This window comes from Peromyscus maniculatus, chromosome 16 (assembly GCF_049852395.1).
Source record: "Peromyscus maniculatus bairdii isolate BWxNUB_F1_BW_parent chromosome 16, HU_Pman_BW_mat_3.1, whole genome shotgun sequence".
NCBI lineage: Eukaryota > Metazoa > Chordata > Mammalia > Rodentia > Cricetidae > Peromyscus > Peromyscus maniculatus.
The window spans coordinates 61,260,628-61,284,778 of NC_134867.1; the positions used below are offsets into that span (position 1 = coordinate 61,260,628).

Sequence of the window (24,151 nt, forward strand, 5' to 3'; positions counted from 1 at the left end):
AAATGAACTTCCCATGTACCTGCAAAGGCCAGAGCTTCTTCCCAAAAGCCACTTTCTGAACAAGCATGTCTAGGCGAAAATGTGTACATATAACAGGGTGACATACGTGGGGTTTTAGCATTATCTACACAAGGGTTTCACTGCACATCAGGAATCCCCCATGGTCTTCTTCCATTTGAAGGAGTCTCTGTTCTGTTTTAGCACATGGCCAAGGGAAACAGCACACATTTCTAGGCCTTACAGAGGTTTCCATGGCAACAGTCATTTATCTAATGTTGATTTTTGTTAACTGAGTTTCTCCTGCTAGATAATATATGGAGATTGTACTTTTACCGACAGTAAACATAGTCCTTAATAAAACAAACTGAATGAGCACAGCACATTCAGACAGCTAGGCAACCCCCGCCCCAACTCCTACTTAATTCTGTTTTCTGGACACCTCCAAGGTTAAGACTGCATTATCTTAATTTTGACATCTAACCTATATCTAAAGAATGAAAATATACAGTAAATACTGTTAACTAACTAAAGCTGTCACTCAAGACCCTTAAAAAGATGACAGCTGTAAACTTAAATCTCATCATGAGCTTTCAGAAAGCTTTCTCATAGACACATTTTTGCTGTTCTCTGACAACATTATCTGGCTTGTTAACATTTCCTGTTAAAAAGCAAGAAGGAAAAGGCAGACCGTGGATCAAGAATCTTCTGGTTCCTAACACTGCTGGAGGCCCAGGCACTAACTCTTACTCCTTGCATTCCCTCTTAAGCAGGAATGGACTAAACACAATCTCTAACAATACTGGGACAAGGTGAGGGACTCTAAGTGCATTGCAAGACACTGGAGACAACAGAACATGGAATCTGAAACTAGGACACCGTGAACAGTCCTGGCTGTGGTTTCCTTCCTTCGACAGGCTTCTTGTGGGACAGATGTACACATTACACACTCTAATCTGGGCATCCTGTGTGGAGCTTCAAGCTGGCTGCTCCTGAGCTTGTCTCCCTCACGTGTCACAGCATTTGAATTTGAGCTCCATGTGGACAATGAAAATGCGAGTCTGGCAAGTCACGGACTTGGGATTTTCAGCCACTTACAAGCTAAGAGAATCTCAACTCTACAATTTTTTTTCTCCCAGTAATTGCTTATCTGTGGCAGTTCTTAAAGATGTTTTACATGTCGACAAGGGAAAAAAAATGTTGAGAATTCCTTTCAAAAGAAAATAATATTTCTGTAGATCTGAATTATGCAATTAGGCAAGTGATCTACAGCTTCTATGTTACTGCCACAAACTGTATGTACATTCACCTGAACAGGAATTGATGAGGTAGAGTACTCCTGAAATCAGCACCTGCTGTGTACAGACTCCCCTCTATCATTCTAGACTCTGCCACTGAACTGCACCAATCAGCTCCTCCAGTACCAGCATGAATGCATGTGGACTTTAGGCACGAAGAGCCTAGCAATCTATTCCACTCGCACAACAACCTGCAGGAAAGATGCCTGCACAAGTCCTGTAGTAACTGAGATTTAGTTACACAACTGTAAGCTTGTATGTGTACACAGAAACTGTCCGGCTGTTCTCTGGATAAAATGGCATGTAACTTGGCTTCGTTCTGTTATATAATCACAGGAGAAATGTATTATATCAGACACTTACACTGTCATTTGCAGAATTTTCTCACATACAAACAATAATTCATGGTGGAAATGCATTCAACACTAAATTTATCTCACTTGCTGCCTTGTATTCAATAGAGAAAGTGGAACAATTTAAACTAAATTTAGTTTACAAATGAAATAATTTCACCCTAAATTCTATTACCTTAATGCATGTTATCAATAAAAGGAGAGCATTTTTAAATGAATGTTTTCTGTAAACAAACAACAATGGTTATATGAAGTGCTCATTTATTTCCTAACGTTGTAGTACAAGCATCTCAATTGAATTTGGAAAATATGCTCACCCGATTACCCTACAGTCAAGAACTCTTTACTTCTTATTTAGGTGAAATCCTTGGCGAAGGTTCTGTAAGTGAACACTAATCATGGGCATTTAGACCTGTGAGACATAAAGATTCTGCCTGAGCACTTAGCCTCCCTTGCTGCTAGGCTGCAGTAGACTGGTCGGCTGGGCTTCTGGGCTACTGGGTGGCTTCCTTCCTGACCCTTTAGACAAAGATCAGGACCTTATTGATGCTTTCTTTTCTTCTCACCTATTGGCATTTCTGAGCTGACAACTTCAGCAGCCCCAGTTCTTTGATAATGTGATAAAGGAAAATCCAGGAACTCACCCCTGCACTTGCCTCTGGGTCTGCAGCAGGAACTCACCCCTGCACTTGCCTCTGGGTCTGCAGCAGGAACTCACCCCTGCACTTGTCTCTGGGTCTACAGCAGGAACTCACCCCTGCACTTGTCTCTGGGTCTACAGCAGGAACTCACCCCTGCACTTGCCTCTGGGTCTGCAGCAGGAACTCACCCCTGCACTTGCCTCTGGGTCTGCAGCAGGAACTCACCCCTGCACTTGTCTCTGGGTCTACAGCAGGAACTCACCCCTGCACTTGTCTCTGGGTCTACAGCAGGAACTCACCCCTGCACTTGTCTCTGGGTCTACAGCAGGAACTCACCCCTGAACTTGTCTCTGGGTCTACAGCAGGAACTCACCCCTGAACTTGTCTCTGGGTCTACAGCAGGAACTCACCCCTGAACTTGTCTCTGGGTCTACAGCAGGAACTCACCCCTGAACTTGTCTCTGGGTCTACAGCAGGAACTCACCCCTGCACTTGTCTCTGGGTCTGCAGCAGGAACTTGGTCAGTGGTGTTCCTGCTTACCTTTCAAAATGCTACTGCATTGCATCGTATGTAATATACAGGCTTCTTGGGATGCTGAGTGGGGGTAGGGTATGCAGGAGAAGCACCAGCTTCTCAGGATCAGAACTCTCAAGGGTCCTCTGGGATTTGTGTACATGTCTCGGTTTTGTTTCTGTTGTGTGTGTGCATTTTTTCTATTTTCCTTTACATTTCTAAAGCTCTAAAAAGCCTTGCCAGTACAGTACCATGGTCACCTTTGAACAGCGCTTCTCATTGTGATTGGTGGCTGTGTTCTCTTGGACCTGGAATTCTATGATTATTTTTTAATGTTGTAATATGTTATATATTAGCCTTATTTTCACCAGCTTATATTTTTATTGTTAAAATTATCATGAGACTTCAGTATTAAGCTATTATTTCCCAAAGTACCTGGGATGAGGCTTCTCATAATACTTTCCTCCTCAAGCAAACTGAGGCTCTAAAAACCTGAGGTACACTGCCTAGAACCTCAATTTTCCAGGAACATTGCCTGCATAAGCTTTTGTTCTGGGATAATTTTGATAGAACCTCTTTTCATCCTCAAAGTACCATATGTTTACATAGACTGTGTCACTAAAATTATGAAAAGAGAGAAAATGAAAGATGGACAAGTCCAGCAGGTGCATATACCCTGTGCTGCCCACCTTCCCATCAGTACATATACCCTGTGCTGCCCACCTTCCCATCAGTACATATATCCTGTGCTGCCCACCTTCCCATCAGTGCATCATGTGTGGTTAGTGTTCACTTGTGGAAGCTTCAAGTACCTTATATACATACAACAGCCACTTGCTCTCCCTCAACAGAATGTCTCACTTCACATTCTACCACTTACACTGTAGAAGACAAAGGGTAACTATATAATTATGACCAAATAGACACAAACATACTCTAGAATTGTGCAAGAATATCAATGCATACTAAAATCCCACCAACTGGACACTTGAATGAAAAAATAACCACAGCATGCAATGTGCCAGTTCTTTTTTTTTCCTTTATTAAGAAGTTTTTTTATTCATTTTACATACCAACTACAGATCCCCTTTTCTTCCCTCCTCCTAATCACCCCGCCCCCAGGTATCTGCCCCAACCCACCCCCATCCCCTCCTCTGAGAAGGCAAGACCTCCCATGGGGAGTCAGCCAAGCCTGGTACATTCAGTTAAGACAGATCCAGCCCTTCCCTCTGCTTCAAGGCTGTGCAAGGTGTCCCACCATAGGTAATGGGCTCCAAAAGGCCAGGTAATGAATGTACCAGCTCTTTACTTTGAAGCTCTAATATGAACATAATTTGCTATTGTTTCAAAATTGAAATCACTAATTTAATAAAAAATTCCAAAAATATCAAGGTTTTTTTTTTTTCAGTGTACTCAGGTATACTAGCAAAACATACAACAATCTGAATAAAAGAAACAAAATAAAAATAAAAACATTGGGGGATTGTAAGTGATCATGTGAAAAGCACAAACAAGGAGAATCATAGATGTGTATTTTTATGGTTCTCTTTCTTTAAATTTATTATACCCAAGCCAGGCTGGCCATGCACACCTCTAATCTCAGCACCTGAGAGGCTGAAGCAGACAGCAGATGGAGGATCTCTGAGAGAGAGGTAGATAGAGGCCTGGTTTATACATAGTGAGTTCTGGGACAGCCAGAGCTACATAATAGAAAGACATTGTCTCAAAAAGACAAAAAAATATAACTAATATGTATTAATTCTATAGTCAAAAAGATAACAAAAATAATAAAAGGGAAATGATAATGTTGGAAAAGATTAAAGTACCTTAAGAAGACACCAGTTCTCAAGAATTCACTTTAACAACAGTTACAGAGGTTGGAAATGATTCTAATTTATAATTTAGAACTACCTCATTTAATTAGAGACGGGATGAAAATTGCTCATCATGTCCCCGTAGTAACAGGTAAGTTTTTTTTTTTTTAATTTTTATTTATTTATTTATTTATTTTTCCATCACAGGCAATTTATTTTGTTCTATTCATTCACAGTTAATACAGAAAATACTTGGAAACATTTCCATATAATGTTTGACACAGAAATCATCAAATAGAAGTATACAATGTTGACAAGAGGCAGTACATTTATAATTTATAACCCCAAATGTATTTATAAATTAGAAATGGAAAGATCTACAAATGAAATTATGAAGGTTCACCAAAGTCATTTAATCTGTCAGTTTCTCATTCATTTTTATGTCTTAATAATATTCTATTGTATGAATAAGCCACATTTTATTTCTCTCCAGTATTTGATAGCTATTTGAGTTGTTTTAACTTTTTTACTATTAGCAACACACTGCTGCAAACCTTCATGTACATGTTTCATAGGTGCACATTTTCAGTAGTTTGAGGTTATATTCCTAAGGGTAGAATTGTTGAGTAACAGAGTAACAATGTTTTGCATTTTGACCAACCACCAGACTGTTTTGCCAAAGTGGCACACCATTTTACAATCTCACCAAATCCTTGTTTTTAAGGCTCTGATTTTTGTACAAATCATTCAATCATTCTGTCAGACCAAACCAGGAAAAGTAAGCTATAGTTCAGAGCTGTTCTATTCCATTTACTATGCAAAGCCAATCTTGGCGTTTGCGACTCTCAGCCCATTTGAGTATTCTTGCAGTGTTCACCTTTTCCTCCACCACTTTTTTTTTCTTTTTTTCTGGTTTATTTCTATCTATTACAAATGTATAAAAAATCCTCCATCAACACTGCTGATAGCAGCAGAACCTTGAGAAATATACCTTTGGTTTGCCTCAGAAAAGGAACACATATTGTACTGTAAAGTTTATAAAATTGGTGCAAAACATTGTAATAATGTTACAATACCAGTTTTAAGAGTTCAGTGACTAATGGGGAGCCGATGGGATACATGAGCGATCTCACTTAGCCAGCTGTACACGTAGACTGTAAATCTACATTCAGATCATTTCTGAACTAAGACTATCATCTCAGTTTATCTGTTGAGGTCAACCAGGAAACCCTAGAATATACCTTGATTTTTGCAAAAAAACAAAATAGGGGGAGGGGTTTCTTCAGCATTTCAGTCCACGAGTAACAGTATCCTAACAGGCAAAGTGTTCTCTCACTGTCAATATAGAATGAACTGCTGCTGGAGGTCAACTTGGGCTTTAGTTTGCATTAGCACTTACATGCATAGTAGTCCAAGTTGTTGACCTCATGACTTTAAAAAGTAACTCTAAAAAAGTAAAATGGCCCTTCTTGAAAGACTAAAGAAAGACATCCAGTCACAGTTGTAAAAAGTCTCATCAAAACAATATACCCTTTTATGAATTACGCCTCAATTTAAAAAAAAAAAAAAGTAGCCCCAAATAAGAAGCAGCTCTGAAAAAGAAAATATAACTTAAGATATTTGAAAAAAACAAGGTGAATACAGGTTCAAAAGTAATTAAGATATATTTTCTTAAGGCTATCTAGAATTAGGCTTTAAAGAATTCTACCATTTCAAGTTTACCACTAGTTACTAGATACCTATTTACAAACAAGATGTTCACCTTTTTTGTTCCTTTATCAAGAGAAAAATCTACCTTCAGACTATGAAGGTGGTGATGGGGAGGGACTAGAAAACAAGATTCAAACAATCCCATGCAAATATCACATTTTTCAAATGGAAGAACTCCAAACTGCACTAGAATTTCCAATCACTAAGACACTTTCCATTGAAATGATTTAAGTACAACTACATGGCACCAAGGTTTAGGCCTAATATAGGCCTGACAACCAAGTCCTTGTTTTCTGGAAGAAAGGCCTCAAAAGTCCCACTCAATTCCATATAACAATACTTCAAAGATCAATTAGGTTTTCCTTTCCTTAATATTTTTGTTTTTGACTTCTAATCCTAAAGACTAGATTAAAACTTAGCTCATTTCCCAGAAGGCATTGCTTCCCTTTGCTCTATGAAAGAGTCCACCAAGACCTCTTCCTCAAAACCATCTAGCCCCCAGCCTCCAGCCTTTGCTTGTGATGCATCTTTCTCAACATCCTGAAAAGGTAATGTAGGTAAAATATGCTCATAAACATTAAAACTAGTTGTTAGAAAGACGTAACTAGCTTTATAATTTAAGTTTTAAAGCATAAATACTTGCAGCTTAATCTGCACTGACAATGATTGTCGAAGCCTAGAATTCAACATTTACAAATTCTCATTCACACACACAAAACACACTATTATCACACAACTTGTGTCTTGAGAGAATCTTCTGTTTTTTAAATCTTTGGCCTCCCAGTCAATCCCAAGTTCAACCAACTTTTCCGAGTTCTGGTAGTTACCTGGACCACTGAGGCATTGCCACAAGACTTCTTCTCTTTTGAAACATCCTTTTTCTCTAGATATTAGGATAGCTACACCAGCTTGTTTCTTCTGTGGTGTATGTTGGTGTGGGATTATCTATTGCTTGATTTTTCATAGATGTGTTTAGCTTCTTTGGGTTGAATTTTCCCTTCTAGTGCTTTCTTTAGGGCTGGGTTTGTAGACAGGTATTGATTAAATCTGGTTTTATCCTGGAATATTTTGTTTACTCCGCCTATGGTGATTAAGAGTTTTGCTGGGTATAATAGTCTGGGTTGGCATCCATGGTCTCTTAGTGTCTGCATGAGATTTGTCCATGATCTTCTAGCTTTCATAGTCTCTATTGAGTAGTCTGGTGTTATTCTGATGGGTTTACCTTTATATGTTACTTGGTCTTTTTCCTTTGCGGCTCTTAATGTTTTTTCTTTGTTCTGTGTGTTTAGTGTTTTGATTATTATGTGGCGAGGGGAGTTTTTTTTTGGATCCAGCCTATTCGGTGTTCTGTAAGCTTCTTGTATCTTCATATGTATTTCTTTCTTTAGGTTAGGAAAGTTTTCTTCTATAATTTTGTTGAATATATTTTCTGTGCCTTTGAGTTGGTATTCTTCTCCTTCTTCTATCCCTATTATTCTTAGGTTTGGTCTTTTCATGGTGTCCCAAATTTCCTGGACGTTTTGTGTTATGACTTTTTTGTCTTTAGTGTTTTCTTTGACTGACGAATCTATTTTCTCTATCATGTCTTCAATGTCAGAGATTCTCTGTTCCATCTCTTGCAATCGGTTGGTTATGCTCGTTTCTGTAGTTCCTGTTCGTTTTGTCAGGATTTCTATTTCCAGCATTCCCTCAGTATGTGTTTTCTTTATTGTCTCAAATTCATTTTTCAGATCTTGGAATGTTTCTTTCATCTGTTTAGTTGCTTTTTCTTGGCTTGATTTGATTTCTTCCCATTTTTTGTTCATTTTTTCTTCCATTTCTTTAAGGGAGTTTTTAATTTCCTCTCTAATGGAGTTTTTCATTTCCTCTTTAAGGGAAGTTTTTATTTCCTCTTTAAGAGAGTTTTTCATTTCCTCTTTAAGGAAAGTTTTTATTTCCTCTTTAAGGTAGTTTTTCATTTCTTCTTTAAGGAAAGTTTTTATTTCCTCATTGAGGGAATGTTTTATTTCTTCTTTAAGGGCCTCTATCATTTTCTTAAAGTCATTTTTAGGGTTGATCTCTTCTGTTTCTTCTGTAATGGTATGTTTAGGTCTTGCAGGTGTAGAATCACTAGGTTCTGATGTTGCCATATAGGTCTTTATGTTGTTGCCTGTATTTTTGCACTGGCGTCTACTCATCTTTTCCTCTGTGCGTTGCAGGTGGTGTCTGTGTCTGAGAGTGCCTCTCTTGTTCTAATTTTTAGTCTTGGTTTAGTAGGGGTTCTTGGTTAAATTGGTGCTATTGGGCTGTTTCTTCAGGGATAGCTGATTTCAGTCGGTGAATTATATACTTATGATTCTCGTGATCTGGTTTGGTGACTGGGTAGCGCCTTCTTCTGTGTTCCCAGGTCACGTTTTGTTCATTTGTCAACTCCTCAGCTGATCTTGTTTCTTCAGACTTCAAACTGTAGGCATCTGAATCCTCTCCCAGATGGGTTTCAGCTGAGCAGGGTAGTCTCACCAACACCTCCAAGTTGTTGGGTTTCACAGGATCAGCAGTTGGGCCCTGGGTTGTCCCCAGACGGAGTGTCCAGACTCGCCCTGGTTCCAACCCACGGAGATAGCCTCTTCCCCAGGTGTTGGGGCTAGGGGCGTCCCTGTTCCAAGCTGTGTCCGCCCCTCACCGTCCCCGGGCCTGTCCACCCCTGTGGCCCACCGCCACAGGCCCACCTGCGTCCACTTGTCTCCACTGCTGGGCCTGTATGTCCCTGTCAGCTGCCGCTGGGTCTGTCTACCTCTGCGGGCAGCCAATGGGCCTGTATGTCTCTGCCGGCTGCCGCCGTGGGCCTACCTACCTCTGCTTATCACTGCTGCCTGCTGCCGGGCCCATCCACCTCTGCGAACTGCCACGGGGCCTGTATGTCTCTGCCGGTTGCCGCTGGGCCTGTATGTCCCTGTCGGCCGCTGCCACCGGGCCCTTCCACCTCCGCAAGTCGCCGACCTGCGTCAACCTCAGCCTGTCTCCACCGCGTGGTCTGTTCACCTCTGTGGGCCGCCGCCAGGCCTGAATGTCTCTGTCGGCCGCCGCCACCGGTCCTGTCCACCTCCGTCTGCTTATCTCTGCTGCAGGGCCTGTACACCTCTGTTGGCCACCGCTGGGCCTGAATGTCTCCACCAGCTGCCGCTGGGCCTAAATGTCCCTGTCAGCCACTGCCGCCGGACCCGTCTACCTCCGCGGGCCGCTGCCACAGGCCTACCTGCGTCTGCTTGTCTCCGCCATCGTAACAGGTAAGTTTTATTGACAATTACAGTAGCATCAATTCTTCCAATCACTATACATGCTTTACCTCATCAGTTAAAGCCAGTGACAACTAGTTACAGCTTTTGAAATACATGCAATGGCCATCAGAAAAAACACTGCTACTTAAATAATTTTCCTTTATTATTATTATTAAAATCTAAACATCCCTGTTCTCAGTTCAGATCTGTTGACAGCATAAAATGCTGAAGGTTAATAATAAAAAGATATACTTTTGTATTTACTACAATAATTCATATAAAGTAATAGTCTCCAAGTGTGTGTGCATGCATGTGAGTGTGTGTGTGTGTGTGTGTGCGTGTGTTTTAGACATAAAGTATTGTTCAAAGAAATTTATGAACATTTGGGTTAATCCTACAAAACAACAAATTCCTGTGTGTGGTGGTTTGAATAAGAATGACTTCCATGGGCTTGAATGCTTGGTCACCAGTGAGTGACACTATTTGAAAGGATTAGGAGGTGTGGCCTTGTTAGAGTAGGTGTGCCTTTGTTGGAGGAAGAGTGTCACTTGGGCTGGGCTTTTGAGTTCCAGAAGGCCCATTCCAAGCTCAGAGGCTCTCTCTTTCTGTTGCCCGTGGATACGGATGTGGAACTCACAACTTCTCCAGCACCATGTCTGCCTGCACACTGCCATGCTCCCTTCCATGATGAAAATGGACTAAAGCTCTGAAATTGTAAGCAAGTCCCAATTAAAGGCTTTCCTTTATAGGAATTGTTGTGTTCACAGTGTCTATTCACAGCAATAGAACACTGACTAAGACTATATGTAAATGAACAGTTCTATTTATTTTGTGTATGTGCTGAAAGTCAAATGCATCATTACAGAGAGAATACAAATGAAATAACTTCCCTATTAGCCACATTTAAACATGTATCTCATGTTTTGGCTATGATGGTTAATCTTGTGTCAACATGAGGAGCTTAGGGCACCTGGACAATGGTCAGACCTTATTCTGGGTATGCCTTGTGTTTCTGAACGACATCTGTGTTTGGCTTGATGGACTGAGTAAGCAGACTGCCCTCCAGTGTGAGAAGGCCTTATCTATCTGCTGAGCATCTTCTTATGGAATTCCTCTTCCTGCCTTTTTGCAAGGATATGGTTCTCTTTCCTGTCTTCAGACTTGAAATGAAATGTTGGCTCTCCTCGGGCTAAGCCTTCAACTAGAGCTGTGCCACTGGGTCCTGTGTATGGACTGAAGCAGCGCTAGCCAGCAGATCTGGGGACTTCTCAGCCTCCTTAATGACAAGAGTCAATTTCTTATATTAAAGTGCTATAAATACATATATTGTTAATACATATCTGATATATGTAAAATACTAATACTGTCTAATACTCTGGCTAACCCTCTGCTGATATATAACAGCAAAGCATTTAGTATAAATGCAATTAATTCTGCTCCAGAATCTAAATAGAGACCAAAGTCTCTCTCATTTCAGCAGTTAATACAACTGTAAAGGCTACAGTTTGGGATATAAACAACTATACTAGAATTCATTTTCTTTGTATAATTTTTAATAATAAATTTACAATTACAAAGGGTGACTTGAGGAATTTTCACGGGTAGCTAGATCTGGCTGAGTAGAGAGGAGTGGCCTGTGATTCAAGTAGGTTTTGAGTACTCTGTTGCAAGAACTGACAGGAAATCTTTGCAAAGAAAAAAAATAGGCATTTTTTGTTTGTTATAGTATGTACATAGTTCACATACATATGCAATACAGTACAGCAAGATACACTGTTAGCCTCTCTAACTTATTCTACATGGACTGATTGTGATTTCTCACGGGAGTCTTGCATTGAGATGACCTAAATTCACAAGTGAGTGTTGAAGATGGCAATCAGGATACCAGCACTGTTAACACCAGCACATATCTGTGCAGTGTTCATATATGTGAGATCTTTATGGAAACAAACTCATTCCTTTTGTACAAAGTTGCAGCAAGATTTGGTCTCTTATTATTTCTGCCTTTAAAATGAGCATTCTGAGTATAGAAGCCAAATTCTCTAAATGTGTATAGTATATGTAAAAATCAATTTGCCTTAATTTGTTACATTAAAAACTAGACACAATCTAATGACTTAAGAGGTAGCTGAAGATAAAGACACTGTTAGAATACCATACATAACTTGGCATGATAGTATGTTAAGTGAAATAATCTTAATGAATGTAAGATTGGTTCATATATATTATATCTCTGTAGAAGTCAGCTACACATAGTTGGGGACTAGCACACGTGGTACAACATGACAGATATCACTTCTCTGAGAACTCTCAGAGCAGGTGGGCCTGCTTCCTTTCAGGGACAGGCTGAGCTGAGCACATTATGTACCCCCGTGTCACACTGCTTGGCATCACCTCTTTCCTTACCAGATCCTTCCCTTTTGGACCTTGTACTTCTCATCTAAAACATTACATTCTAACTCTTTACTTTTACAAAGTTCCCATTGCTTATAACAGGAAAGTTAGAAAAAAACTGTCTATGTGTATGATGTATATGTGCACACACACATTCCCATGTGAGTGTGTGCATTTGCATATATCACAGCACACATGTGAGGTCAAAGAAGAGCCTCATAGGCCAGTCCTCACCTTCACTTGAGAGGCTGAACTATGTGCCATTGCTAATGATTTTACCATATGTGGTTCTCCCAGCCAGTTTGATCTAGTGCTCTTTTAGTTCACTAGAGCCTCACCAGGTAAGGAGCAGGCTCCATAAAGGTGAACTGAGCTGTGCCTTTTCATCCAATCCTGAGAAGCCCCAAACACTGGTAGTTCAAAAAATGTTCATCAAAATAAGACTCTTGAATCAGTGCCTAGATTTTTATAAAATCAGTCCTCTGCAACAATTAGTCTTCCTGAATAAGAAACAGCTAACTGTTACACTTGTCACACTACCTGGTACAGGAGCAGACTTTAGAATCTAAATGGTCTCAAAATAAACTTTATTTGGATTCAAGAAGCAGTTTTAAAACCATTTATTTGTGAAGGAAGCAATCTTAGGTGTAGAAGTTGGCAGGTACAACGAAAAGCTTTTTAGTTGACTGAAATAAAAAAAAATCAAAACACTTTTTAGCACAGGCACTTCCCTCATGAAAACAAATCGCCTGAGAGCAAAGCACAGCAGTTTCTGCACAATGAGTGTGAGTCCCACCACCATCAGCGGAGCCGGAGAATGGCAGAATGATTTGCATTTCTATAGTTTCTTTGTATACCCACATTCCAAAAGCATTTCACAAAGGCAGCAAATACCTTGGCCCACCAGAGGACTGACTGGACTGGGTAGTCTGAGGCCTGTGTACAACACTGATCCCCACCCAGCTGTGAACAGGAGCACAATTACACTGTACGCAGAGAGAACTTGCTTTTCTCCTCCTCTAATCACTGCCCTAGATGTGGCTCCTATCTGCTGACCTTCCCAACACACCACTCACTGTTCTCCCATTCTAGGTGATGGGCCTGCTCATCAACTCCTAGCCAGCTCCTTACATGCCTACAAAACACACTGCTCCAAATGCACGAGATGCAAGAAGGGGTTTCCAGGGCACAGCAGGAGCCAGATACCCAGGAAACAAGCAGCAGGAAAGCAGATCCCCATTCTACTCAGTGCTGTGTCAGGTGCAAAAGCCAGGGGTGACTTGACCCAGGTCTGGATGTACAAAGATGGCCCTTTGCTGTGCAATCCTGATGCTGCCCAGTGGGCTTCTCAGAGCTCTGCATATGGGGCCCTGGGCCAGCACCTGCTGTAGCCCAAGCAGCAGCTGTGACTGTCCTCCAGGGGTCACAGTCGGGTTATAAATCCCTCACGGAGCATGGGCTGAGCAGCCTGATTGGGAACAATTTGTTTGAATCCTTCTTCATTAAGATTCAAATGGAATAAGGAAGGTAAAAATTGAACAGACCCAGAAATTGTGCCTTGCTGCTCCTGCAGCCAGTAAACATTTATTCACTAAGCCGAGCTCCGAGCTTCTCTTTCCCTCTCTCACCACACTCACACTTGTTCCTCCAGTCCTTCCTGCTTGCTGTTCTAATGCATAATTAAGAAGGTCAGAATTAATGAAGCAGTGTGGAGTAAAGTTCAAGGAATCCCCAGGCACTATTTATTCTATTAGAGCTCGGGCCTGAATGTCAGATTGGCAGCGTAAGCTGCATGGGCAATGGGCCCTGCTGCATCCCAGGAACCACGCACCCAGGGAGACTCACCTGCACTGTCAGGTCATTCTGAAGCTCCTTCCCAGCAAAAATCACACGCAGCTGGTCAGCTGGAACCCCCTGTCGCTTAGCAACCACTTCCTTGAGCTGGAAGATGCTGGTGTCAGAATCGACCTCCACTGGGAAACCATGGCTGGAGTTGAACCTGACAAACACTAAACACAGGCAGAGAGAGAAGAAAGAGCATCACTCCAAGCCCTTAGTGGCCAGTGAAATGTCTCTGAAGACGCATGCCCCTCACCTGCCCTCCAGTGAATGGCATATATTTTCTCTCATTTATAACAGAGAACTTTATACCATAGAGCAGCAGTTAGAAAACCGTTTTCCCGAGGTGCTTCCCGTTCATACTCTAGTCAGTGACCTGCAAATCAAGACTGCACAGCCACCCTCCAACACAGAGAAAGTCAGTGGAATGCTTGCCGAGATTCCCATGAGTTTATAGAATATTCTGCTCCAACAGATTGAACAAACACTCCCTCCACAGGGCCTCTGCATAAAAAATCAAAGGCAGCAGGTTGATGTTCCAGAAAGAAATGGAGGAAGGGAAGCCACAGTGGAGACGAGTGAAGAGAGCCTGGGCCTCTGATAGGGCTCTGGGCTCTGGGTAAGCATTTGGGGCTCCAGGCTCCAGGAAGGAGTTCTTAACTCTGTTAAATGGTTGCAGGCTCTAGGTAAGGACTCCGGGTCCTGTGTCAAGATTTTGTACTCTGTGCATAAAGATTCTGGCTCACAGGTCTCAATGATTTCTAGAGAGATCTTAAAGTAACTTCATCTCTGCTGTTGGAACCGCTCTCTTCATTAGACCCTGGTAGAAACTAGAAGCCTTCCCCGCACAGTCTTCTCACTGCCCGGTCAAACCATCTCCGGCATGTCTCACATCTACCTGCCCTTTCCAGCCAGTGAACCCTTTTCCCACTACTCCAAGGCAGGTTCTCATTAAATACTTCCCACGTTCTTGTGCTGGGTGTGGAGGTGCACGCCTTTAATCTCAACTCTCCAAAGTAGAGGCAGCTAGATCTCTGAGTTCTCAGCCAGCCAGCTTAAATAGCAAGTTCCAGGATAGCTTAACCTACATAGAGAGTCCCTGTCTGAAATGAAAACATAAACAAACAAACAAACAAAATACTTTCCAAATCCTTGCATTTAGTTTCTCAACTGTTTTTTTTTTTTAGTTTTATAGTATATTCTTTTGTTTTTAATTCAGAACTTTCTTCAAAATTAGCATACAATGTTTTTAAAAAATGGTGTGACACAGAGATAGGATCTCCAGTCAACTTTAGGACAAGAACCTCAATTCTTATCCTTGCCTGGTCTGTCCTGGCTGAAGGCCAGAAGCCACATGTGTTTGGGGGCTCTGGTTCCTGGCCTGCTTTCTTATTATCGTTCTTCTTCTTCTATACAGTTGCCTGAAGACCATATGTGAGCATATGAACAAAACTCCAGTTCAGACACCTGGATGGAAGGGCACAAGGACACCTGTGGCTGGGCAAGCTGGAATAACTGCCCTACCCTTCCGTCTCAACCCAGAAAAGCCATATTACCCCTTGCTGAGGATCCCTGTTGGCAACACATTTCTTGGGACTGTCTCCAGTTCTCCAGTTCTCCAGCTCCTCTCCTTGTGTAACAGAACAAGACCTTGCAGAGGTTCCTCCATCTTAGACTCTTCCTGAGGCCATTTTGAGTTTAACTAAGAATGTGACCTCCCTGATGGAGAATTCCATGGAAAACTTCCCACCTCTATCCTAGGAACCTGAGGTCAAGTTATCACAGCTTATGCAAACCTTCCCTCCAGCTAAATGCTGATCCTAATAGCTTCTGTTAAACCGCTTGTTTGCACAAAATCTCCCCCTGCAGCTGCCAAGAGGGATACCAGGATGTGGTTTCTGCCTTTAAAAGCCCCTTGGTCTAAATGCTCAGGGCTACACTTGGGTCCTGAATACCTGAGTATAGTCCCAGCCAGCTAGAATAAAGCCTTTCCATTGTCTATATACTGTGTCTGAATGGTCACCTCTGGTGAGCTCCTGGTAACATTTGTGCCCTCTCTCTTAATCTCTTTCCTGTGAACCTAACATAAACTCCTGTCAAGGGCTGACTTTCCTGTTTTCATGGCATTCACTCTCAGGTTCTCATGACAAAGGACCTGGAGCCTGGCCCAGTGTGGCTCTTTGCTGGTTGTTTTCTTTAGGAAGCTATAGCCACCTGGAGGGAGAAGGCCTCTATACTATCAAAAACTCTGGCTTCTCAAGGATTTTTATTATTATTATTATTTAACAAAGTGTGTTTTAATTGGTTTCCCTTTCCCCTCACTCCCCCATTCTCCTTTCTGCTTTCACAGCTCATGGTCCTATTGTTCTCTGGCTTCCTCAAAAACTCTTTTTTCCTCACTTGGTGTCTTTTCTAATATTTTAGGCTTTCTCCACATTTACACTCATTTATATGTATAAATGTATACATTATATGCTAGAATCTACATATGGGGGAAGACTGTGTGGTTTCTATCTGAATTTGCATCACCTCACTTAATATAATACTTTACAAAACCATCCATTTTCCTGCAAATTTCATTTTTCCTTATAGCTGAATAAAATTCCATTGTGTATGTCAGTCATACTTTCATTACCCATTTGTCCTTTGACAGGCACTGAAGCTGGTTCTCATTCTTTACTAGTGTGAATGAAGCAGCAATAACCACAGAAGTGCAAGTGCCCCTGTGGTAGCATACAGAGTCTTGTGGCTCTGCCCAGGAGTGTAGGCCTGGGTTATATGATAGCTATGTTTTCACCAGATCCTTATTCATGCTCCTTCATGCTTGTCCATTACAAAATACCCTATGTCATTCTGGAAAACAGGCCTTATCAACACTATGTTCTGATCTCTCAATCCACTCAAATCCTTTAGCGTCTCACCCTGTCTGCTGGGAGGAAAATCCAAGATCTCCCTTATATCTCATATGGCATAAATCAATGTTCCAGATTGTTCTCTGTTCCCACATGCATTCTGCTGAACCAAAGGGCTTAAAAAAACACATTGTGGAAATTTGTTATTAACCAGTCTCTTACATTTGCCTTCTATCCTCTACTCTTTCGATCGAATCCTGTCTACCTCTATGGTCCATTTCAAGGTGACTTTCTCCAAGAAGCTTCCTACTCAGGCCTCACCTGAAACTGCCTATTCAGGGTTCCAGAGGCATAGACTCGGTCTGTCTCAGAACACTTGCCCCATCCCTCAAGGAAGCAGAATAGCACAGAGGTAAAAATGTATCCTTCAGAACCTACAAAGAACTCTTGTTACTCCTTTGCTGCTTAGTAGACTAAAGACAAATATATCAACCCTTCCTCTTAAAGTCTCACATTCGTGAACCTGAAAAATGAACAGACATCAGATGATGTTACATGACACACTAAACAATGTTCACAATGCTTCCATAGTATGCTTCAAGATTCATGGATAGCCATGTAAGTCTCCACTACATTTAAGTGCAGCACTAGTACTGACTAGTTTTTAACTCAACTGTGAGATGATCAGCTTACTAATACTTAGAATAAAATAATAACTACAGTGCCAGTGCTAACTAGGCACCTATATATACCAGATGTGCAGCCTTCTCTAAGCCCTTGGTGATCTGGTCAGCTCAGTGGCACTACCCAGTAGAGCAGTACATGAAGCCCAGAGAATGGACATTGCCTGCAGAAATCAGCTTCTTTGTCATGAAAATCAGAATAATATGCAGCTCATCCCAGTCAAAGAGTAGCTGCCCAGGACCTTATCGGAGGAAAAAGCATGTTCCTCTTTCTTGTGATTGAAAGGATTAACAACAGTAGTGCAAAAGCTTGCTTCCTAACGTAATGCTATTGTTCCCTATACAGAAGAAAACAGGGTAAGAAAGAAAAGGAAAAATGGCTCCAGGGAAAGAGTTAAGTTCTGAGAAGGACAATGGTTATGAGACCCAGAGAGATAGAAACAAGAGAGCGGGAGCACAGAAGACACAGAGCGGAAGACCTGGCATCTTTTAACCATCTAGAAAAGCTGAGGACTGGAAGAATAAGAAATTCATGAAAAATACTAAATATCGAGAAAATGTGGCAGTTCTCTCTCTCTCTCTCTCTCTCTCTCTCTCTCTCTCTCTCTCTCCCTCTCTCCCTCTCTCCCTCTCTCTCTCTCTCTCTCTCTCTCTCTCTCTCTCTCTCTCTCAGTGTGATTTCATTCCACATCTTTGAAAACACAGGTGAAGAAATAAAAATATATTGATACCTGTCATGGATGCATAACATCTCAGATCACTCAAAGACAACAATCCATCAGTTAAGTCACAGGACAGGGGGCTACAAGGGACACGGTCAAGTTCTAAACCGTATTGTTTTTCCTACTGCTGTGAATACAGTTTTTAAAAAGTCAACACCATGGGAGTGATGTAGGAGGAAGCTGCTGGGAACTATATTAAAAGTACTGTAGAAATATATTAAAATCCCCAAGAGACTCTATGCCGACATGTTTCCCAATGGTTCAAATCATGAAAATCCTACTGTAAATGCAAGACTTATAAAGAAAACGAAGGGGGAAAAGGTGAAATAATAATGTCAGAAATGAAACAACAACAAAAAATCTATATAATTTATTCAAATCATGTTTTATTAAGTGTTTATTGTTCTATAAATAGTCTTAACTTCACTTGGCATAAATCATGAAAATGATATACAAATAGATACTTTTGAATAGTAAGTCTGAGAAACAAATTGGTTTTACAATAAAAATATCACCTAAATCTATTGTAGGTATTCAGTCAGCTAAAATGCTTGCATGGCTAAAGAGAAACATATTTAAAAAGTGAACAGGCCAATAATCAAGTGCCATGTGGAAATGCACCACATTCCATCTGTACAGCCCCTCAGCTCCGGCCATGATTCCTGAGTGGGGAGAAGCAGGGAGCTGTGGTGTTCCCCCTCACAGAAAGGAGGGATCTTTAGAACCAGTCAAACAGTGATCCAACTTCCAGCTCCTTCCTAATTTTGTAATTTAGGACAAGTTGTCTGGCATCTCTGCTGCCTGTTATGCTAAAAGGTCTGCCAATGGGATTAGGTACAACCTCCAGGGCCTGTTCCTGATTTACTGCAATTGCATCTCAGAAGCAGCCCGTAGGACAGATGAGTCCTTACTCCAAAAGCAGTTCCTCACTTGAGCTGTCTAGAGGAGCTGGGACTAATTTTAAAGCTGTATGCTCTGTTTGTGTTGAACTATGGCAGAGTGCATGGGATTTGGGTAAACACTGAGGAAAGAAAACAGATTTCCTCCAGTCTCATCAGCTCAATGGACCCAAATCTTCTAAGAAAAGATAAAAGGGAAATTTGGCTAGTCATCATTTTCTGAGATTTGATTATATATTAAAAGTTTTAGTTTGCTTGTTTTTTTTTTTCTTTAGTGCATTGTTGCAAAGTGAGAAATACATGTCTTATCACTTTCAACAGGTGACATTGGTGAGGTGGATTATCAATGATCACTTTCTTTGAGACAAGATCTCCTGTGTAATCCAGGCTGGTCTCGAGCTTGCCATTCTCTACCTTAAGGGCTGGAAGATCCTCTTTTTTTATCCCCTCACTAGCCTCCAGAAAACCTAGAGGATAAAGAAGGAAAAGGGAGTGGAGGGGGAGGACCTTTGGGAGGTGGCCCATATAGTCAGTGCCTTCAAGGCTGTCTCATTCACTAGCGTGGCCTGAGTAGTTATGATCTACTAAATTCTGTCTTCCTCCCAAGCAGTATTCTTCCTTGCACTGAGGATGGTAAATTGACTTGGGTGACACTGACTCACCCTTCCTAGGAATGGATTCTAACCACTCTGCATAATTCCATCCTTCTTGTCCTTGCTTATGTGATTGGGTCAGCAGCATGTACAAATCAATCAGCACCTGGCTTTCATTTCCCTAGATACTGGCTATGGAAGACTAATTGACAGGAAATGCAGGCTGTCAAAATTTGGTAAAGAACTTTTGGGCCTGAGCATTTTAGCCAAAGGACTCAAACATCCAAGACAAAAAATTAACATCAGCATGTAAACGGGCTCTGTGCACCCACCAGGGCAAGACCTGGCTTCTAGGGAGAGAGTGCCCTATTCTCTGTAGGTCTTAAACTCTAACTACACCCCAGTGAATACCAAGAGCAAGTTCAGCTCCAGTAGTTAAAATTGCCTGGGTATGTATTTCCAGCTGTCCCCTGGTGAGTCTTTCCTTCTCCTCCTTCGAGAATTATCTCTAAGTTTAGTAACTCTTGTTTGAAACAAGAAAATGAACAAACAAGCAAACAAACAAAAAACCATATCCCCTTTAGCTGCTATCCCATTTTTCTGAATGGGAAATTTTGTTGAGAATTACTTATATTTCTCTTCTCTGTTTTTAAAGAAAATACACTGCTGCACAAACCCATTGTAGAAGACTGTTTATGGTAAAGCAATGGTCTTAGTATTTTCAATCCATCATCCCTTTCCTTGTGTCATACACACCCTTCAGAGACATTCCATATAGTCTGTTCCAAGGTTTTTTTCCCTTGGCATCTGCCACTACATCTTCCTGGTCTTTCCCTGTAGCACCGGGCAACTTCTGTAATCTCATTTTCTGGTTTCTCTTCCTTTGGTGCACCTGAAGATCTTTGGAACACGCATGGGCGTTAGGGTGCTTTTCCTTTAGTATTTGTGTGTTGTCCCAATGGTTTCATCTAATACAGAGCTGTAACACAGCAGTAGCCATGGACCCCTATGCCTTTTGTTCAGACTTGCCAGGAACTCTAGACATCTGCATCTACTAGATCAAGGATGTTCAGCCAACACCTGAGGTGCAGTAAAATGATGCTGTCCTCTTTTTTGAATATGGTTCCAGCACTCTGCATTATTGCCACTATCTTTGATTGGTTACCGCATTTTGTTAATCGCATCTATAACACATTTTGCACCTTTGAACTCTCACATTCATCATCAATGCCGACTGTTTCAGAGTGCTGTAAGGTCGCCTCTCTCATCTCTGTGCCTCAGTCTCTGATTCACTGCCTACCTGCCACACAGAAAATGCTCCTCTTGGAATGTAAAACAAAACAAATGGCTCCCCTGCACCACTCTCCCTTGGTTCTCCTCTACCCTCAGAAGAAAAGATTCCATCCTTATTCAGGTCACAAAGCCCTCATGGTCAGCCTCAGGCAACCTCTCTAAGCTCCCGTAAACCACTCCTAAGCTTGGCCACCAGGCTCTAGCCATAGACATTTATCACCCTGGAAGCACATTAGTTACTTTGTCCCAGTTCTGGGTTTTTTTTTGTTTTTATTTTTGTTTTTGTTTTTGTTTTTGTTTTTTTTTTGCCTCCTCAGACAGAAAGGCTTTATTATTAATAAAGTAAAACTGGTTTCAATTCTAATTGCTTACATTCATTGTTCAATAAAGTAAAGTAAAGGCAATTACATGGAACTCTGTTCTTATATTTTGTAATATACTTCCAGTTACTAAAATCTAGATTAAGAAATAATAACAAGGAGAATTGAGAGCTGCTCAGCCATTAAGAGCACTGGTTACTCTTCCAAAGGACCCGAGACCAATTCTCAGCACCCACATGGTGGCTCAAAACCATTTGTAACTCTAGTTCCAGGAGATCTGATGCCCTCTTTTGGCCTCAGTGGTCACCAGGTATGCACATGGTACACAGGCATGCATGCAGGAAAAACACCCATATACATATAAATAATTGATTAATTAATCAAAAATAATAACAAGGAATATGTATGTGTAGTCATTTATACATGTATGCATATTTATACATGCAAGTCAACACATCTATGTGAGGGAGTATAACTATAATATTATATATAGTATGTATCTGAATTTGTCTGTGATATCTTAGTCTAAGGAATAATTATAAAGGAAAATACATATATATTTACACACATATGATTTATCCTTCATATTTACATATACTATTTTATAAACTTAGATAAGTGAATTACCAGATTCATTACTCTATTTGTGACAGGTCAAGACAGTGCAGAGGTTCTTCCATTTTGTATTCTTGTTGAGGCCATTTCAGGTTTAACTGGAATTTGATCTCCTTGATGGAGAATTCATGGGAAATTGCCAAATTCTATTTTAGGAACCTAAGGTCCAGATGCCCCAGTCAGATGCCAGGATTCAGTTTTTTTGTCTTCAAACACCCTGTGCTCTAGACACTCTCTCAGGACTACACTTGGGTACTGAATACCTGACTGTAGTCCCAGGCAGCAGAAATAAGAACTTTCAATTGGCTAGAAACTGTGTCTGAGTGGTCATCTCTGACAGGTTCCCCTTAACACTACAGCTTTTAGTCAGAAGCCAGGAACAGCCTGTGTCACACTGGGCAGCAGACACAAAGGTAGCAAAGCCACAGTGATGGGCTAAGTGAAGCAGGAGGCTGAGTCTAGGAGAGTTTGCTTCTCTCCTGACAAGGGCAATCCCAGTAGCAAAAGAGACAGAAACAGAATGTGCCAGTTCTGCACCCGCTGCTTTGTGGCTAACCCCTCAGAGCAGTCAGTCAGAGGAACAACTGTCCAGAGGGGCAGAGCACAGTCCTGGCCTTGAGCACACACATGGTGAGTTTCTGTGTGCACAGGGAACCAGGGACCGTCTTCAGTGGAGGAGCCTGACTAACTGTCCCTTGTCCAGGGGAGGAGGCCAGGAGGAATGGAGGCGCTGAGAAAGCAATTGCTGCTGTGGCCTCCTCCTGAAATCCTGTGACCCTAGTCTAAGAAGAATGTCAGATAAAATCCAGCTGCTAAGCACTGTGAAAACATCTGGCAACAACTCAACAACTCAAGGTCTTCAAGGCAAGAAAGATGACCCCGAAGAGACACAGCCACTAAACCCCGTGTGTGATTCTGGATGAGAGCTGGGGACATACACAAACAGTGGTAAAAGCTGAGGAAAGACAAACAGCACATTCCTGATAAGAATTAAGTTATTAAAAAACACTGGAAACAAGAGCTGGAGAGATGGCTCAGTGGTTAAGAGCTATGGCTACTTTTACAGAGGGCCAGGGTTCAATTCCCAGCACCCACAGGGCACGTCACAAAGTCTGTAACTCTACCTCCAGGGGCTCTGAGGCCCACTAGCCTTCATGAGACGGGTACCAGGTATATACACAGTACACAGACATACACCCAGGGAAAACATTCATATACATAAATGAAGTTACAATAATAACTTAAAACTTTTTATAATTATTTTCAACAAAATTAAAGGTGTACTCAATTTGGTTAGAAACTATTTGATAGACAACTGGTATATTTATAATGAAGAAAAATATAAATATCTTTTATTGTTATATTATAAGTTTTATACATTTAAAGAGTGAAATGATGATGACATAATAAAACCTATTTTTATATTTAATCCCTATATACTTACTAACATGTGCTTACAACAACTATAGAAAACAAATGGAAAAGCAGAATGATGATAAGCCCATTTTATTATATCCAAAGGTAAGATACCTGTGTACATATCCATCTTACAAACTGGGGCGAGGGAGAAGCCAAGGTTCAGGAACATGGCTCAGTACATGAAAGAAAATGCCATGCAAGTATGGAGACCTGAGTTTGGGTTCCCAGAACCCACATAAAGCCAGCTGGTGGGATGCACGCCTGTAACCTTAGTTCTTTTACAATGGGAAGGGAGCAAGAACTGACTGTGAACAAAAGAAATGCTTTTGTTATCAAACTCAGAGGTGGTGGTGGTGGTGGGGGTTACAACCTGTGTCTGAGTCAGGTCTGGCCACCCATCCTCTATAAGCTAATGAAAAAAAAAACAAAATAATAAAAAGCAGAAAAGGAGATATATTCACTATGGCCACATTAGGATGAGGGACAAAGAGATCCAGCAGAACCCTCAAATCTCAGGCCCTGAAATGAGATTAATGTTTAAATAAAGGGCCAAGGATATGCACATCTAAGCAGTCACTAAAGTTATGGCTGTGTCCACTACTGACCCATCATTATCTTGGATTAAGTTTCATCCTGTAGGACCCTGTGACATCTCTTCTGGGACACAAGGCCCCCTCTGGTTGGCACCTTTTCCTTCTCCCAGCAGGAGACTTCTTTGGGGTCCACTGTCCCAAAGTCTGTTAGGTTGACAGACAGACACAGATTGTGTCTCCTTTGCTAAAGCCAGTGTCACTTTGCGTACTGACTTTAGGGCTAGAAATAAAACCTTACTAGGTGGACAAGCTGGAAAGCATGGAAGCCATGACAAATAGGGTGACTGTAGTGCAGAGACTTGCTGGCAAGTGCAACAGAAACAGAGTCAACCAATAAGAAACAGA

At 41.4% G+C, this 24,151-nt stretch overlaps 1 protein-coding gene across 5 annotated transcripts in view; it reads right to left on the bottom strand.

The window, feature by feature from the left end:
- Positions 1–24,151, bottom strand: part of Prkn (parkin RBR E3 ubiquitin protein ligase) — a 1,203,648-nt gene that overhangs the window by 977,302 nt on the left and 202,195 nt on the right. For all 5 annotated transcript variants that reach the window (XM_042262404.2, XM_042262405.2, XM_076552881.1 and 2 more), the window contains exon 2: positions 13,824–13,987. In XM_042262404.2, coding sequence (XP_042118338.1) covers positions 13,824–13,987 — 164 coding nt within the window. The remainder of the gene's footprint in view (positions 1–13,823; positions 13,988–24,151) is intronic.